A 16,776-nucleotide genomic window follows, 5' to 3' on the forward strand; every position below is an offset into this window, starting at 1 on the left:
CTTCATGTATTGATGTTTTGACCTGTCAGCCTCACCAAATAGCTGTACACATTTTTTTTCCCAAGCAATGTTAAATACTTGTGTTTTTCTCTGTAGTTTTTGACATCATTCCACTTGCTCGACTAATTGCATTGGCGTGACTGTCAAGATGCGTTCCGGTGTGGATGGACAATCAAGCCCCCACAGCAGAGGACACACAAATGACAATAATAACAACAACAACAACAACAGCAGCAACGAGAACAGTGGAAATTCTGGTTCCCAGTATGCACTCTGTGCTCTGGGTGTTGGACTCGTGGCCCTTGGCATCGTCATGATCGTATGGAGTGTGGTGCCTGCAGGCCCGACTGGTGACAACAGCAACAGTAGTGCAGGTGGTGGAGAAGGTGATTCATCTGGGAACAGGAAAAGTAAAGCTTCCTCTGTGGCCTTTGTCCTGGTGGCCTCAGGGGTGGTCATGCTATTGCTTTCCTTATGTCTGGGAATGAGGAACAAGCAGAGGGAGCAGCGGAGGCTCCAGGAGGCCCAGAACCGCAGAGGTGTCACAGCCAGGGAGAATGGGGACGTAGAAATGTAAGTGAAATCATGTTCTTTTTAAAAATATAAACACATCCCAATACAGTGTTGCAATACAAGTGAAATTCAATAGTGATGAAATGCTGCCCCCACAAGTGAAAATACAATTAAAGCTTTTAGTGTTTTTATCGGTGCTCACTTTTTCCTTTAGACTCTAATTTGATGCTAAGAAGTAACCACTTGCCTTTTCTCTGCTCCCAGTTATCAAGGTAATCAAGCCTCCTTTGGTTTTGGCACACCCTGCCTGCATGAGTAACATGAGGCTGTGAATTATTTTCATGTGACATGATTGACCGCCTCCTCAAAACAGGCCGATTTTAGAGAGGCTCCAGGCTTTTCCTGGTGATTTTTATTCTTTGAGAAATTAGATGTTGGTTACAAAAAAAAACAACAACTGTTTGAAAATGCCCTAAATTTTCTGGCACCTTTGCAATCGTGAAGAAACTCTGTTACTTGCAGCTCTTCTTTGATGGTTTTAGGGGCAACTTCCGACTGTTTCTGGTTCACCGGTGCCACAGCATAGTCCCGCATTTGCAGTTAAAAATAACATCAACTGGTGCAACACTGTTCAGACAACAATTTTCATGAGGATAGAACTTTCAGAATCGGTGGTGTCCTGAGTCGGAGGTGTCCCGAAAGGTGTAGAAGGAGAAGGTGGCCACCTGCAAATTTTATACGCAGGAAAAACCTTGGGCTCTAAAGATAGGCTCAAAACTAAGTGTACTGTAATTTTTGATCCTTTTAGGTCTTTGGATGAAAACATGTAGGCGGTTCAGAAAATGTATGTATGTATGTATGTTACAGGCATGTCTAAGGGACTTAAACAGAAGGCATACAAGACAATCAATTACGGCGATTAGACGATACGGTCCAAATATTTACCTTCGGGCAAATTCATTGAATATACATCTCTACCGCGCACCACTAGTGTGTATTATACTTTATTCTAAAAAAAACGACAGAACCTCTCAAGTAAGTGAAGTCATGAAAAACTATTTTTTTCTCAGCCCCCCCACATATCAGTCAAGCCCGCTCTTAGCCATGGGAGAAAAACAAATCCTAGCGCTATGCCTGAGTCTGTATGTATGTATGTTTCTATCCATTCATCCAACAGTGGCGGGCCATAACTTTCAGATGTAGGTTTTCACTAAGACACCCCTTCCCCCCGACCCAGCTCCCAAAAGTGCTGATCTACCTGGAAGGGAAGCATGCAGGCTCTCCTATACGGAATATGAAATTGGTTGGCTCGGATTCTTTAAAAAAAAAAAAAAATGTTGTTGTTGCAATGATATGGGCTCTGGAATCCTGCATCTGAAGCCCTTGGAAAGCTTACACCAATATTGCAACACATAGAAACTGAAACCTGATTAGACAAAAAAAAAAAAAAAAAATAATAATGCTGTCAGGTTCACACTTAAGACATTAATAAACAACGCACACAATGAAGAGAGAAGACACTCAACGCAGTCTTTTTACTCGCGAGGAGAGCGAAGGGAACTGTACAATTACAATTGCTCATAACGATGATCTGATCAGCCCCTCCGCCTCTTCTCTTTTTATTTTCTTAGGGTGGTCCCTAATTGTATACATAGAAATTGCTACTCTAAAGGGTGGGGGTAACATGTAGCATCGTGGCAAACAGTTCGAAGACTGTGTGTGTGTGTGTGTGAAAGTTCGTAGTTATTGTTATATAGTCTGTCCCAATAACTCAGCGTCTCACCACGGGATGCCCTTCGATAAGAGCGTCGTTCCTATTTGGTAGCTCTCACATTCCACTTTCTTCATAAACAACTTCGACTTACATGATTCAACAAGTTTTATCATGCTGAATTAATGCATTACAATACTTGTAAGAGCAAATTTGGAATAACCAATGAACAATTATTCTAACAAACGCTAACCCACAAACGACTTTAAGCTGCACTGTCAAGACACACGATATTGAATCAAGACAAAAGACTGTTGGAAATAAATTCATACATTATTTTACAAATGTGTACAAAGTTTTAAATGCAGATCAGTGCTTTTGATAATGTTTAGGCCTGCAGAGCTGGCCTTGAAGGCCCTGACGGCACATCATTGGTATGCATGTATAGTAGGGCTGGACGATTACGGAAAAAATAATAGTCACAATAATTGAAACGCTGTTTATTAAAAATGATTATTCACTGATTTCAAAACTTAGTGTTTATTCAGCTACTGAAACTCAACTACTCAAAACTGTCAGCATAGCCTCATGTCCATTCATCCCTGCGTGTTGAACACTTTATTCTTGAACACTGCAAGTACAAAATGACCTTGTAAAATATGTGAAATTTAAGTCTGTTGCATTTTCATTCTGCGACATCCGCACCTTTGATGCCTTCCATCTTTGCACACATTGAATAAGCATTGCCCTCTCTTTATCATATTTATTTTATTTTATGTTATTTTCGTGTCATGCTATTTTAAGGCTTGGGATTTACTGGGCTACCCTGGGATCTCAGGGATTGTATTTTGTCTCATGTCATTTAGAAATGTGTGTTGGTACGACAAAAAAGTCCTTGGCTGTATGTATCCTTGAATTTTGAGGAAAGGAAAATTCCTTCAATCCTTCAAAACTCTAATTTAAATAAAACTTGGAATGAAAACTAAATTAGTTAGAAAGTTAAAATAACAGTATAAACTAAAATAATAGCAATTGGAAAAAAAAAACAATAAAAACAAATACTGGCTGTTCTTGCACTTGTTTTGGCCTCTTGATGGCAGTGTATTGGTGTGCATAGATGGAGTACACACACAGAATGAGAACAGAGGAAGAAGAATGTGTCCTTTGACTAGTGTTATCGTACCTGTGTGCATTATTTGAAGCAATATCACTCCAAAGTCGATGCTAATTTGTTGTTAGCATTAAATGGGATATTACATTGACTTAAGCATTAGCGCAAGATATGTTTTAAAAACAAAACGTTTTGGATTTAAATATTCAAATTCTTGTCTTGATGTTAGTGTGAAACAGTAGACGATAGCAATCCAAGGTATACTAAGGTAATTCAAGCAAGAGTATGGTCTTTATTTGATTATATCCAAAAAAGCAGCGAAGAGATGCGAGGATTCTGCCCGACAGCGATGTTATGCAAATGTGTTGAAACTTGAATAAGAGCACTGTGGGGGCAGGAGGAGGAAGGGGTAACAACCCCAAAACCTGGTACAATACAACTTGCCCAGCGGAAGTGCCCCTAACATTTTGGTGTAGATCCAGATAAAGTTGCTGATCAGGGACATTATTGTCACTTTTTGCTCATATGGTCCACTTGCATAAGGGCCAAGTAAGGCAGTGGCCCGCCAGACTCTGCAGATGGAGCTGCTAGCACTCACTTTGTAATGAACGCTACCATCCAAAACTGGAACGAAGCAGCCTTGCCCAGCACATCATGAATTTTCAATGTAACAAGCTAGACGATAATTGGGCCACTCTAGTTTGTCTGGACATGGGCTTTCTGCGTCTCAATCAATATATGCATTGCGCTGACGGCAGACCATGAAATGCGATCTATTATTTCCCTCACCGTTCTAGGTTATTGCGATGACCAGTTATGCCGTTTTACCTCTGCTTATTTCTATTTCCATGTGTGCAGTGCCGAGCAAAACACCCAGCGCTATGCTGTGCCTACCTATGAGGAGGCGGTAGGCAGTGGCCAGTACCCTGTCCGTCAGAGCAATATTCAGCCCAGCTCCTCCTCCCAGCTCCCCTCCTACGATGACTTGGTCCAAGTCGATGGGGTGCAATATGAATTTGAAGGTCCAGACGTTGCGGATCCTGGATCGCAGCTTGACCCCACCTCCGGCGCCACACCTGCAGCTGCTTCCGCCTCAAATCGGAAACCTGGTAAAAGTGCTCGCAAGCTCCTCCCCATCAAAATCCGCAGGATCAAATCGGAGAAGGTGCCCAGTTCTCAACCGGCTGCTGGCATCAGTATAGAACCTCTCACCCCACCACCACAGTATGAGGACAAGGTGCCCCCACTCTGATGATGACTTTCAAACCTACACAGGAACTAGAACCTTCCAGCAGGACTGGCCTTGGTGAACTCATGCACAGCAGTCCCCCATAGCATCTTCTTGTCAGTCAACTTTGTGTCATGTGATCATTCCAAAGAACAAAGACTGAAACATAACAATTCTACAGCTCTGCATCATTTGAGCATATGATGGACAAGCACCAAATACAGTTCCTTGCCATGCCTAAATAGATTCATTAGATGGAACAGCTCAAGAGACTTGACTGGGGGTTATTTGTGCGCACTTGAGGACCAGGAGCAACGGTTCAAGCGACTGTCACTGACTCCAGCCAACAAAGTGGGTGACGTTTGTCTCTGCAGGCTTGACCCCATCTACCACAACTGTTAACACACACACAACCCTGAGTGGCTGTGATATCATCGCTTTTAGAGCTTCGTAACAAAGACAAGATTGTTCAAGCAGCACGTGCTTTTCTTACCTAAGACCAGTATGCCTTTGATTTTGTAAACTCTGGAATTGATTCAATGGGAAATTCTACTAAAATTAGCGACAGGCTTGAACTGGAACTGTATTTTCCCAGCACAGCAACATTAGTATCATCACCATTGTGACCCGCAAAATCACATTCCAACAAGGCGTGCATTTCCACATTGCACTCCACACGTCAGACATTACAGTAACTTTAGGGGAGGTACTGTATTCCATCATTAACAATTGGATGATGGTGGTGTATATTGTTTTTCTATGACCATGCCTTTCTACTTTTTGTAACTTTTGTCAGCACAGAAAAGCACATTGTACTTATTACACTTTTTTTTTATTGCACTTACCTGCCTTTGTTAGCATTAACAGTTCCCATACACGCAGCGTTGAAATTCAAATACATTTTACAATATTTATGCATTTTGTAATTAATTTTAGGATTTAACAATATTGTGGAATGGTTTTTGTCACGGGATCGTGGCGGTGTGGTGAAAGAAAAATGGTTTGCCGACAATGAGTGGTTCACCATTAAAAATAGTTACTTGTTACAAACACACGATTATTTTTTCCACATGTACTCTTTAAATTATGCCCATTGTCTCTCTCCCCCACTTTGCAGTTTGACTGCCCCTACCTCAATAGTTACTCCAACCAAACTGACTTCTGCTGTTCCTAATTCAGTGTCAGTTGTTCTCTTAAAAACATCCTGTAGGGAAGGAGGTAAACAAGGGAACAATAGAAGAACCCCGTGAAAAGCCAAGAGGCCTCCCTTCACGCAGTAGTCACGGGAATAACACTCACGATCCCAAAGCAGCAGCATAGACTCCACTCCACTGTAGGCCATTTTTTGTAGTTGTCGTCTCATTCAAGAAGACCCACAGAGAGTCTCTTTGAGTGTGCAGCTGCACTGTTCTAACAGCAAGGCTTGCTCATCAACCACAGCTTGACTCACGGCCCTGTTTTCACTTCCGAGCACGCTGGCAAGGAGCCACGCAGCACAAGGCTCTCCATTCTGGGGCAAATGTTGCCATTAGCATGCAGTGTTTTATCAATACCTGCCAAATGTCAGATGAGAATAACACACATAGGAATAAATGGATCAAACATTGCAAGTGTTCTTTTGCCCTGTTTGAATGGAGTCAAGTGATGTAGTTAAAGTGGAAGTCAACCCAAACGTATTTTTTTTAAGAATATGTTCCATGCAAGCCTACTAGTTGAAACAGGGCATTCTGATTGATATTGCGTTTGTGGAATAAGTGTTAATCCACTCGTTTTTAGCCATCTCTGGGGGCGGCCATTTTGTCTTGTGTCGACTGAAAATGACATCACAACTGCTCACAAAAAACAATCACGGCTCAGATTCAGAAAACAGGTCAGCTGTGATTGGTCGTTGTGAGTCATTTTCAGTCGACAGAAGACAAAATGGCCACCCCCAAAGATGGCTAAATACGAGTGTATTTTGCTGCTCAATTTATATTCCACAAACACAAAATTAACCAGAATGCCGTGTTTCAACTAGTGGGCCTGCTGGGAACATATTCTTGAAAAAAATATGTTTGGGTTGACTTGCGCTTTAATGGGATAAGAGGAATAAATGATATACTGCGAGCATTTGTACGAAGCAACAAAAGTCGTTTAGTCACTCAGAGCTCCTGGAATAACCTTTCTCTGTTGTATTTACTGGTTTAGGTCATGGCGTACCTCATTTGCTCGCAAGAATTTATCTTCCACAAATGAATGATTCTTGGAAAAAAAGGTGGATGGTTTTTCCGTGACGAATGACAGTTGCAGAAAACATTTTGTTTTCCATTAAGAGTCTGAACACATTTATGCTGTCTTATGTTTTTTAGGACTCAAACTCAATTTCATTTTTATGTATTTTGAAACTATTTAGGTAAAAATGCCTTTTCACCACTGTGAATTGAAAGCAATTTATTTTGAGAGTATTATGTCGGAATAAAAAGAGATTTCAGTGAACCATGTTTACTCTTTTTTTTTTTTTTTTTTTAACTTTGAAAGATGAAAACAGTGATACTGTATTTGTGCAATAGCTTTTAAACCTGCTTACAGACGTGGGCATTTTACAAAATGTTCCTGGTCCATCATCCGTCAGTGGCCAGGGTACCTCTCCGTCATTCTTCAGTCCGAGATTTTTCATGACAAACTGAATTGGAATCGTCAGTCCGTCAATCCATCAGTTAATTTGTCATCAGAAGTCAGTTGGTCTGTCAGTCGGTCACCCCCCAAAAAAACATCAGAAAAACGAGCGTCCGCCAGTGACGGACTAACGGTCCATCAGTGACGGAGTGATGGACCATCACTGGCATACGCGGTTAGTGAGGATTACACTGACGGATGAAAACCCACCCCGTCATTCACAGTCCGTTGATTTTAAAAGGTGTCCCATCATTCGTCAATCATCAGTAAAACGGTCCGTTAGTCTGACGGAATGCCCACCTCTGCCCGCTTAGCTAACTTTAAACTAAATACAATATTTCCTACAATAAGAAAGGAGACGGGCGAATTGAAAACTTGGCAAAGTAGACTGCAGAATAATAGCAGTATTATTCAATAATTAAAGATTTTAGTGTCAGAACTTAATGATATGCCCATAAAATATCTTACTAAAAGACTGTGAAAGTTCATTCATTGTTGTTCAAATTAGACCCCTTTTATTTTGCCATTTGAACAGCTGAATCAATAGTTGCTCTTAACCTGTAGACACATGAGAAAACAGTATTACATACACCGCTTGTTTTTCAAAGCCAGTTTTTGTCTACCTCCGGCTTCTTGGGCTATGCTGGTGAAAGTGAAAAATGTTGCTTACTCTGTCAATCCAGTCCAGATAGGAGATGACCTGAGTAAACACGGTTGGCTTCTGGAAGATATTACAGCCCTGTCCTGAACCAAAGCTCACCACGCCATGTACGGTCCAGGAGCCATCAGGGTTCTGGCAGTTCAAAGGGCCCCCAGAGTCTCCCTGTCAGTTATGCACAAATAAATCCTACGTTTCACTTATTTGTTTATTGCCTTAAAGGGGGAAATCAACGCACAAATTATTTTTTCAGGAATATGTTCTATGCAAGCCCACTAGTTGAAACAGCTGGATGAATATTGCGTTTGTGGAATAAGTGTTAATTCACTCGTTTTTAGCCATCTCCGGGGGCAGCCATTCTGTCTTCTGTCGACTGAAAATGACATCACAACTGCTCACAACGACCAATCACGGCTCAGATTCAGAAAACAGGTCAGCCGTGATTGGTCGTTGTGAGCAGTTGTGATGTCATTTTCAGTCGACAGAGGACAAAATGGCCGCCCCCAGAGATGGCTAAAAACGAATGCATTTTGCTGCTTAATTTATATTCCACAAACGCAAAATAAATCTGAATGCCGTGTTTCAACCAGTGGGCCTGCTGGGAACATATTCTTGAAAAAAAATGTTCGCAGTTTTTCTTTTTCACTCACATTACAGCCGGCAGTGATGCCGTCTCCACCAGCGCAGACCATCTTGTCAGTTGCCAGGACGCCCCACCAATCGTGCTGCGAGCAGGTGTCGTGGTCAATCACAGGCAGGAGAGCCTGCTGCAGGATGTCAGCTGGCACACCCTCAGCTGAGAGAAACAACGCAGTATGCTAAATAATACTAGTGGCTAGAATTATGGTCTTCTGCCATATGACGAAAATCCTTCCAATTCATTTTACAGTAAACCACTAGTTTATTCACAGGATGCCCTTCCTGATGCATCACACTCATTTTTATCCAGGTTTGGTACCGGTAGTACCTGTTAATTCGGGTATAGCATACCCACTACGATGTTGTCATTCATAACTGGGATTTGAACCCTGGTCCCCTGTGTCCGATTACTCAATTATTCAATGGAAAGAGTCGTTAGGTAGGATAATCAAATGCAAATTGATTCATTAGTGACAGCCCTAGACTGAGTACTCACTGGACAACCGACCCCAGCCAGTTATGTAGCATGCAGTGCCATGGGGAAGGATGGCATTACGTTGTGGGAGGCAGGATGGCATGATCGTGTCAGAGAAGACCACAGAGGTGGAGAGCCTGATCAAGGCAATGTCATTGCTGCAAAAGCCACATGCAGCAGGGCATGGCACATCATTGCGTGTTAAACATGAGAATGTCCTGACACGTCAACATGAGCCCACTTTTATGAAGCCCTGTTGATGTGAAGTAATGTGGATGGGTGTCGTGTTGATGCTGTTACCGGCTGAGCAGGATGTTGTAACCTTCATGGGTGATGATGCCGGCCGCCCTCCGGGTTACTGAGTTCTCCTCACTCGTCTTTAAGCTGTGCTTACCCACTTCCACTCTATAATTGTAACGGCCACTGTGGGATGGCACATAAGAGGACGCAGTGTTTTTCTTTAAGATATTAAACAGGAGTATTTATTTTACTAAAATTTCACAGTCCGTTTATTGACTTCCACCTGCAGCCGTAGGTATCCTTCCGCCGTCCGTTTATCCGCCTTCTTGTCTGACTGGATCATATAGTAATCACCTAAAGGCAGGTCCGCCTATCATTTTAAGCGTCCTTCCATAAGCGTTTCCGTCCAACAACTTCAACCAACGTCCATTAGTACCAGTCCCCACCCCCCAAGATGAGTGATATTCGAAACGAAAGTCTCACTGTTACATGGAAGGCTCACCGCGGCCAGACTAAATGTGTCTCCTTTTAGGACTCAGAAGCTATCAAAAAGCCTCGCCGTGGCCATTGAAACCTCACCGCGAAAATAGACGATAGACAATTATATAGACAGAAAAATGGGATTCCGACTATGCTTAGTCGGCTATTTTTTTAAAGGTTCCTGTCTATTGTTTATCGCCTACATTACAGGGGTGGCCAAGTCCGGTCCTCAAGAGCCACAATTCAGCCTGTTTTAGGTTTATCCCTATGGCCTGATTCAAATCATCAGACTCATTATCAGGCTTTTGCAAATCTGGCTGATGAGCTGATCATTTGAAACAGGTGTGTTGCCGTAGGGATAAACCTAAAACAGGCTGGGTAATGGCTCTTGAGGACCGGACTTGGCCACCCGTGCTCTACAAAATGGGCATCGATCATAGGCGGATAGGACCGATCCGTCACATAGGCGGAATGCCCAGCTTTGGTAATATTCACTAACCTGGTCAAGTCCTGACGGACCTCACAGTCCATCATTGACAGACACCCGTTTTGCTGACGAGAGATGTAAATGTGCTGTCTGTCTCGCATGTGTTGTTTCGAAGGCATGCTTCCTGGAGTAGACTGCATTGACCGTATATGTACAGTAGGTGGGGGTATGCACCAAAGACAGAATCAGTTTTACAGAGAATTTCTTGTGAGTTAAGTTTTACATTTCTATTTTTATTCTTGGGTTGTGAAACGATATTTTGCAGCCCCCCGCCCACACACACACACACGGACCCCCGCCCAGCCCCCGCCCACACACACACACACACACACACATACTCGATTGCAGAAGGTGGCATTTATGCACTAAAAGTTGTTTGCCAACCACGCAAAGACAGAAGAAGACAAAGAAGAAAAAGACGATGTCAACGTGGAAGGAAAAAACAATCACTTATTGTCATGGCAACTTTATTTCAGTTTGCACAAGGACTAGGAAGCATTTTAATCCACCAGGATTGTACCTTAAATTTGGCAACAATGTGACACGGAATTCTGGTTAAAGTAAGCAAAACTTTAAAAGTTAAAGCTGTAGCAGGGTCCCACTTAACAGTTCAATAATTGGAAAATGTAGGATGTGTGAAATGTGAAATGTGAGTGTGATGCTGTTTGAGCATATCTGTTTTTTTCCCCTGGATTGACAATTGACGAACCTTTGACGTTTACTGACGGAAGCGCCGTTGAAATAACATGACGGACTGACCGACAGACGATTACAGTTTAGTTCGGCTTGAAAAATAGACGGATTGACGTAGGGCTGTTCGATTTTGCCTAACAAGAAAATCCCAATTATCTTCTCTCAAACCCGATTTTCTGATTACGATTTCTTTGTCGAATAAAAATAATGAAAAATGAAGTATTTTGAATATATTTTATTTGAACTTAATTTTTCTTTCTTTGAACTCAAAATGCCAGTCAATTTAACTTAATACACTCAGAACAATCCATTAGGATTATCAGCATTTTACTTACACAATAGATTTCAGATCTGTTCTTGATTAAACCAATAATGAAATAAGAAAGTGTATATACCATCTGAAACGAAATCATCAACATGAGAAAAGGTAGTCATTCAAGTCTGTAAACCAAACAGTCTTTCTCCCTGGTCTTACTTAAACATAAATCAAGGATTAGTGCAAAACTGTCACTCAATAATACAATGCACTGTCAAGCTTGAGTACGGATGCATAGTCCGGCTGGACCAGAGGTTCGTTGTAGTGGAGAAAAAAAACGCCTTTCAGACGTTGAGTTACTTGCTCACAAGTTGTATTGTACATGCGGGTCACACACTACACTGCAGATCTATATTTACCCGATTTATTAACTAAACGCTCACTTGCCTGAGCAAATAGCAGAATCGCCTGTAGCCATAGATGTTGTCGTTGTTTCGGAATGCGCGCTCGTGGGAGGAAGCGGTAATGCCGAGGAAACTACGGTGGCTTAGATACACCAAAAATAAAAAAATCTAACGCGCCCGATTTGAACGTTATTAAAAACGTTTTATCCAGAAAATTTGGTTACGGTTCAAAATCGATTAACCGAGCAGCCCTAGATTGATGGCTGAATGGGTTACCCAGGCTGCTGACGGATGACAAAACGACAGACTGGCAAACCTGCACCTCTGTAAAACACTGTACATACCTAGGCTCAATAAAAGTTGGGGAAAACTGCTCTATAGGACTTTTCCTCATTCGGGTGAACAGAGCCTATCTCAGGTGGTTTGGACTGGTCGTCAGCCAATCACAGGGCACATACAGAAAAGCAGCCATTGCCCTATTGACAATTTTAAGTCTTCAATAAACCTGAGATACACACTTTTTGAATGGGGGAGGAAGCCCAGAAGAGTATGCCCAGAGCAAACTAGCACAAGCATGAGGAAAATATGAGGAGAATATGCAAACTTCATGCCGAGATTTGAGCCTGAGACCTCTGGCTATTGCTTACCGTCAGCCCACCGTGCTGCCCTCTGATAAGGATGAATTAGTAGGGAATTATTAGTGTTAGTAGAGTTTTCTTAACCTTCCTCAGTGTGCTGATGAAAGTGCCCACATTCCTCCTGTGTTCAGTCTTACTTGATGCAGTGTGCAGCAGTGAGGACCCACTCGGATGTAATCAAAGTTCCCCCACACACATGACTCCAGCGCCCACTGCTGTCCGTCTGGAGAGAAACCTGTACAGCACGGTAAGACAGTAGACTGGTAAATGCATTTTTTGGATCCTTGCAGGGTTGCGAAAATTGACTAAAATAGTTTTTAAGTCAGTGCAAAACCATTAGTATTACAGACATCATCAGATATGGACAAATGCTTCCCTTTTGTGGGACCTCACCTGCCAGGGCCAACTGTGTGGCTTGACGTCCATTCCTGCTACTACTCGACCCTGCACAGGAGGGTAGACTGGAATGCCACATCCACAGACTAAAAACATGTCAGCAAAACAAGAATGTTCCTTTTTGACATTGTATTTTGTGCAACAGCAACATCTTCTAATCAACACAATGCACATCAAAGAGTTACTCTCAATTGCAAGCAGTCAGTATTCAACATAAATATGTCAACATTCTTACCGTCAGCTACCATCAAAGTGAGAATAATCAGCTTCCTCATGACTGCTCCGTGTCCAAGTGACTGTCCTCAGGAAAACAGCACGATACACACAGAATTTCAAACAAGCGTTAAGTAGGGAGAATTCAACATGTGGTTAGTGGAAGCATTTTCCCATCACTCTTTCACTTAGCATTGGATTCTTTGGTTTTGTTTATTACAGTATGTGTCTTGAATGCAAACTTGACAGACTAAAACACTAAAAATAATAAATGACACACTAATATATATATATATATATATATATATATATATATATATATATATATATATATATATATATATATATATATACAGCTCAATAAATTAGAATATGGTATACATTACATTAATTATTTCAGTAATTAAAAAAGTGGAAGCACCTAATATAGATTGAACACAGAAAATACATTTTTCGTAGGCCAAATCCTTCAAAGTTTTTAAAGATAATTGAACGTTTTCCACGATATTCAAGTTTATTGAGATGCACCTGTATATACTGTACTGTATACCGTGATATGACACAAAATGTGTTTTTTGAAAGGGAATGTTCGTCTTTTCTGTCTATATACATATTATTTCGCTCGCTTTTTCTTGTCCACACAAAGTTAAAGTCAAATTATACAATGTCAGTAATGTTAGTCTTACAGAAATTCTTGACTTCAAGGCATTTTTCTTTTGTCATGTAACTTTTTAATTGTAGTCTTTTTACAATTATTGATAATGCCTAACAATGAGATAATTAAGAGAAATTATAGTTCAGATATGCTGTATGTATTGCCTTTTCGATGCCTGACTGAGACATCTGTGAGGTTCCCATTGCTGTTGGCATTGGTAGATAAGCTCTCAATCATGATAACTCGGCTGCTTCAAGGTTTATTTACTTATTTATTTTCTTCATTTTTTTTCCCAATTCAAAATTTGGTCCAACCGGAAAGAATTATTCTTATGTATTCATGTGCCAACGACTCACCCTGCTTCCCAACAATCTTGACAAAGCGTGGGACAATCATTATGGGATGAGCTTTGGTAATTGGTGAGTAATAACTGTCTTGAGCAGCATTGCAGTACTGTACATGAGTAGAGGGCTATTCAAAAGACAAGTCAACACAATGTCATGCAGTAACAAACATTTTCCATATACAGTACAGTTTAACATGAATGTAAAACGAATGAATTTAAAAGTCACAATTTTATTTCATATATCAGTTTCCCCCTCATAGACTGTGAAGTGCCTGGTGCGTGTATAATACCCCTCTATTTGTTGTGTTTTCTTGAAAATAAGTCAAAACTTATATGTGCCCACGTTGGGTCCTTGACTAGTAGGCCTACTGCAGTGTGCCACAAGATGGTGACAAATCATTGTATTTGGCCGTTGTGAAAAGACTCAAGCATTCGAGTTCCAAAAAAAAGTGCATTTTACTTACTCACTGTGGTTGACACTACTATACTGCACGTAGTAAAATTACAAATAAAACATTTTAATGATTTGAAAAGAAAATACTTAAACCACTGGCGTCAATGGCCATTATTGGTCTCACTGGTGACTTCCCTACTGTATATACAGTACATTTCAATCTCAACTGAATCATTTACATAAGTGTTGAGAGGGGACTTTTCATCAATTAATCAATTGATGATTGTTGAGTTTTCCTTTGGCCAAGTTCTCAACGCAAGGTCCATAAAGGCCCAGAGTTATATCTACAAAGAGAAAACCAAAACCTATTACATATTTGCTTCCATTTTCACTTACTTTAAGTTTTGTTCATTCGTTAATGTCTAATTTAGTAATTCACTCATCAATATTGGCGTCACATTTTATTATCATGAAATCTTTCGTAACACACAAGACGTTTGCTGCGCCTTAGACCTCGTAAAGTTAATAAAGTATTATGTTTTATAGCAATGTTTTCTCATATTTTTTTCCTACATCTTAGTACCATCCATCTTACAGAGGTACCTTGAATTTGGTCAAACTGAAAATGTCTAGGATAAATTCATCTTTGGAAGGCCCTGTGAAATATCAAAAATGAACCTTATGGCTGATAAAAACTAAAATGGCAGAAATCCTGTGTCTTTTTGGCATATGAGTTTTTGAGACTTTTTGTCAGACAAGACATGCCTACCAAAATTCACGTTGCTAAGTGAAAGTGGCTTTGGGGCTAAATTTTCAAAAACGTATAATTTTTCCCAAACGTATTGTGTTCGACCTAGAGTTTGGTGGTTCTAATATTGAAATGCACCATATATTTTAAGTGTGCTGGTCAAACAGAGAGCATTGGCACCCTAATCGACAGGGCTTTAATAGCATATAGCTGAGGTCATCATCACTGTGAGTTTGTGTGCGCGTGTGTGTGCATGTGTGTGTGTGAGCATCATGGGACAAAGTAGCCTTTATGCAGTGTGCTGAGCTCCAAGGCAGAAACATTGTTGAGCATTATAACATTGTGTAACTAAAACCACATGTTCCAAAGTGGAGGACAGACAAACACAGACTGACTGCTACTCAACATCGAGAACTGACAGTCGAGCATGAGGAGGGAATACAACAGATGACAACGTTTGACTGACATATTTGCCAACGGCATTTCCTGGTGATGTTAATTTTGGGGGGAGGGGGGAATGAAACAAAATAAATGCACTTGAGCTTTGCAAAAACGGATGGCAAATTGATAATGCCTTACTAACAGTTTGATGAATAATGATATACTTTATCTACTGCAGGGGTGTCCAAACTCGGTCCTCAAGGGCTGGTGTCCTGCCTGTTTTCCATCTATCCCTGTTGCACCGCACCTGATTCAAAAGATCATGATCGTTATCAAGCTTCTTCAGAGCTTGCTGATGAGCTGATCATTTAAATCAGGCATGTTGCAGCAAGGAGAGCTGGAAAACAGGCATGAGGATCGGAGCTGGACATGTCTGATCTACTGGCTCACCAATGCCCTTCTGGTGAGTTTAGAGGAGGCAACCCTCGTGGTTTAAAGTTGACTTATTGAATGACACCTACCCAGTGTCCATGTGTAAAGTCTATTTGTCTCATCCAGTCTTGTCATTCTTACATCTTAACAATTAGGAAAGGCTTGACTGCACTTAATGACATTTTTATCTATTTTTATTCAAGGTTCATGTAGTCATGGAAACAGGTTAGTATGTTATTGGTGAGGTGATTTATAAGCCTAAGTAGGTTATGCTTTGCCTCCACCTGCCTGTACATTAATGTTGAATTAAAAATGTCCTCTAATTACGGTCCAACGCCAGCAGGAACACTCCAGCAAGATCCAGCCCACTGGCTGTCAATCTGACAAAAGCATTGTCACTGTCCCAGCAATATGTTCTGTGGGATGAGGGCTGGTGTAACGCATGAGACAGAGTTGCCTCGAAAATGGGCCAGTTTCACCATAGCAAGAAATATGCTACAGCAAATATGCTAAACATATACTGTAATTTATAATTCCTTGGGTAATTTGTTTTGGGGATGGTGCGAATGGAAGTTGGAAAACATTTGTAGATGTAAATGTAAACGGAAGCCTGTTTAAAATGATAGGCGGACCAGCCTATAGGTGCATACTATTTGTTCCGGCCAAACAAAAATGCGGATAGAAGGATGGCGGAAGGGTACCCGGCTGCAGGTGATAAACAGACCGGGAAATTTTAGTAAAATGCCCAAATCTGGTTTTGATGTTGAATATGTCATCATGCAGTGGTCTAATTCGGCCTATTTTATGGAGGCTGAAGCTACCATATATGCCCGTTCTTCATTTCGGAGCAAACTGTTATTGTGCAGTGAGCCAGCGTCATGTGATTAGCCTCTATTCATGGAGTCACAACTGGTTGCCAACCATCCCTTGAAAAACGAAATCGTACTATATTTAGAAATGTAAGTACCTTAATGAGTTGTAATGGGACGCACTTTGTCCTGTAATTTCGTGAGAGTAAAACAT

At 41.1% G+C, this 16,776-nt stretch overlaps 2 protein-coding genes across 3 annotated transcripts in view; one reads left to right on the forward strand and one right to left on the reverse strand.

Annotated features, from left to right (window-relative positions):
• Nucleotides 1-7,038, forward strand: part of tmem51a (transmembrane protein 51a) — a 12,918-nt gene extending 5,880 nt beyond the window's left edge. The window contains exons 3-4 of the mRNA XM_086052137.1: nt 97-573; nt 4,194-7,038. Of these exons, the coding sequence (XP_085908263.1) occupies nt 149-573; nt 4,194-4,587 (819 nt within the window). The 5' untranslated portion in view covers nt 97-148 and the 3' untranslated portion in view covers nt 4,588-7,038. The remainder of the gene's footprint in view (nt 1-96; nt 574-4,193) is intronic.
• A 668-nt stretch (nt 7,039-7,706) lies between these two features.
• On the reverse strand, nt 7,707-12,881 carry LOC147152746 (chymotrypsin-like elastase family member 2A). 2 transcript variants are annotated; one of them, XM_086042647.1, is made up of 8 exons: nt 12,820-12,881; nt 12,582-12,670; nt 12,326-12,423; nt 9,291-9,413; nt 9,012-9,148; nt 8,527-8,672; nt 7,889-8,041; nt 7,707-7,776 (listed from the first exon to the last, which is right to left on the reverse strand). In XM_086042647.1, the coding sequence occupies exons 1-8, from the start codon at nt 12,857-12,859 to the stop codon at nt 7,759-7,761; spliced, it is 804 nt and encodes a 267-aa protein (XP_085898773.1). In that variant the 5' UTR covers nt 12,860-12,881; the 3' UTR covers nt 7,707-7,758. The 2 variants fall into 2 exon arrangements, with proteins under 2 accessions (XP_085898773.1, XP_085898783.1); XM_086042657.1 differs by lacking the exons at nt 12,326-12,423; nt 12,582-12,670; nt 12,820-12,881 and adding an exon at nt 10,210-10,322.
• Nucleotides 12,882-16,776: the final 3,895 nt, after the last annotated feature.

The sequence above is a fragment of the Filicampus tigris genome, chromosome 1 (genome assembly GCF_054856515.1).
Source record: "Filicampus tigris isolate MCC_2025a chromosome 1, RoL_Ftig_1.0, whole genome shotgun sequence".
Taxonomy (NCBI): Eukaryota; Metazoa; Chordata; class Actinopteri; order Syngnathiformes; family Syngnathidae; genus Filicampus; species Filicampus tigris.

Excerpts from the sequence above, each read along its gene's own strand:
- LOC147152746 (XM_086042647.1), bottom strand. The coding sequence starts at position 12,859 with ATGAGGAAGCTGATTATTCTCACTTTGATGGTAGCTGACG. Across the intron at positions 8,673-9,011 it reads TGGCTGGGGTCGGTTGTCCA|CTGAGGGTGTGCCAGCTGAC; the intron begins GTGAGTACTCAG and ends TGTTTCTCTCAG. Across the intron at positions 8,042-8,526 it reads GCATCACTGCCGGCTGTAAT|GGAGACTCTGGGGGCCCTTT; the intron begins GTGAGTGAAAAA and ends CATAACTGACAG.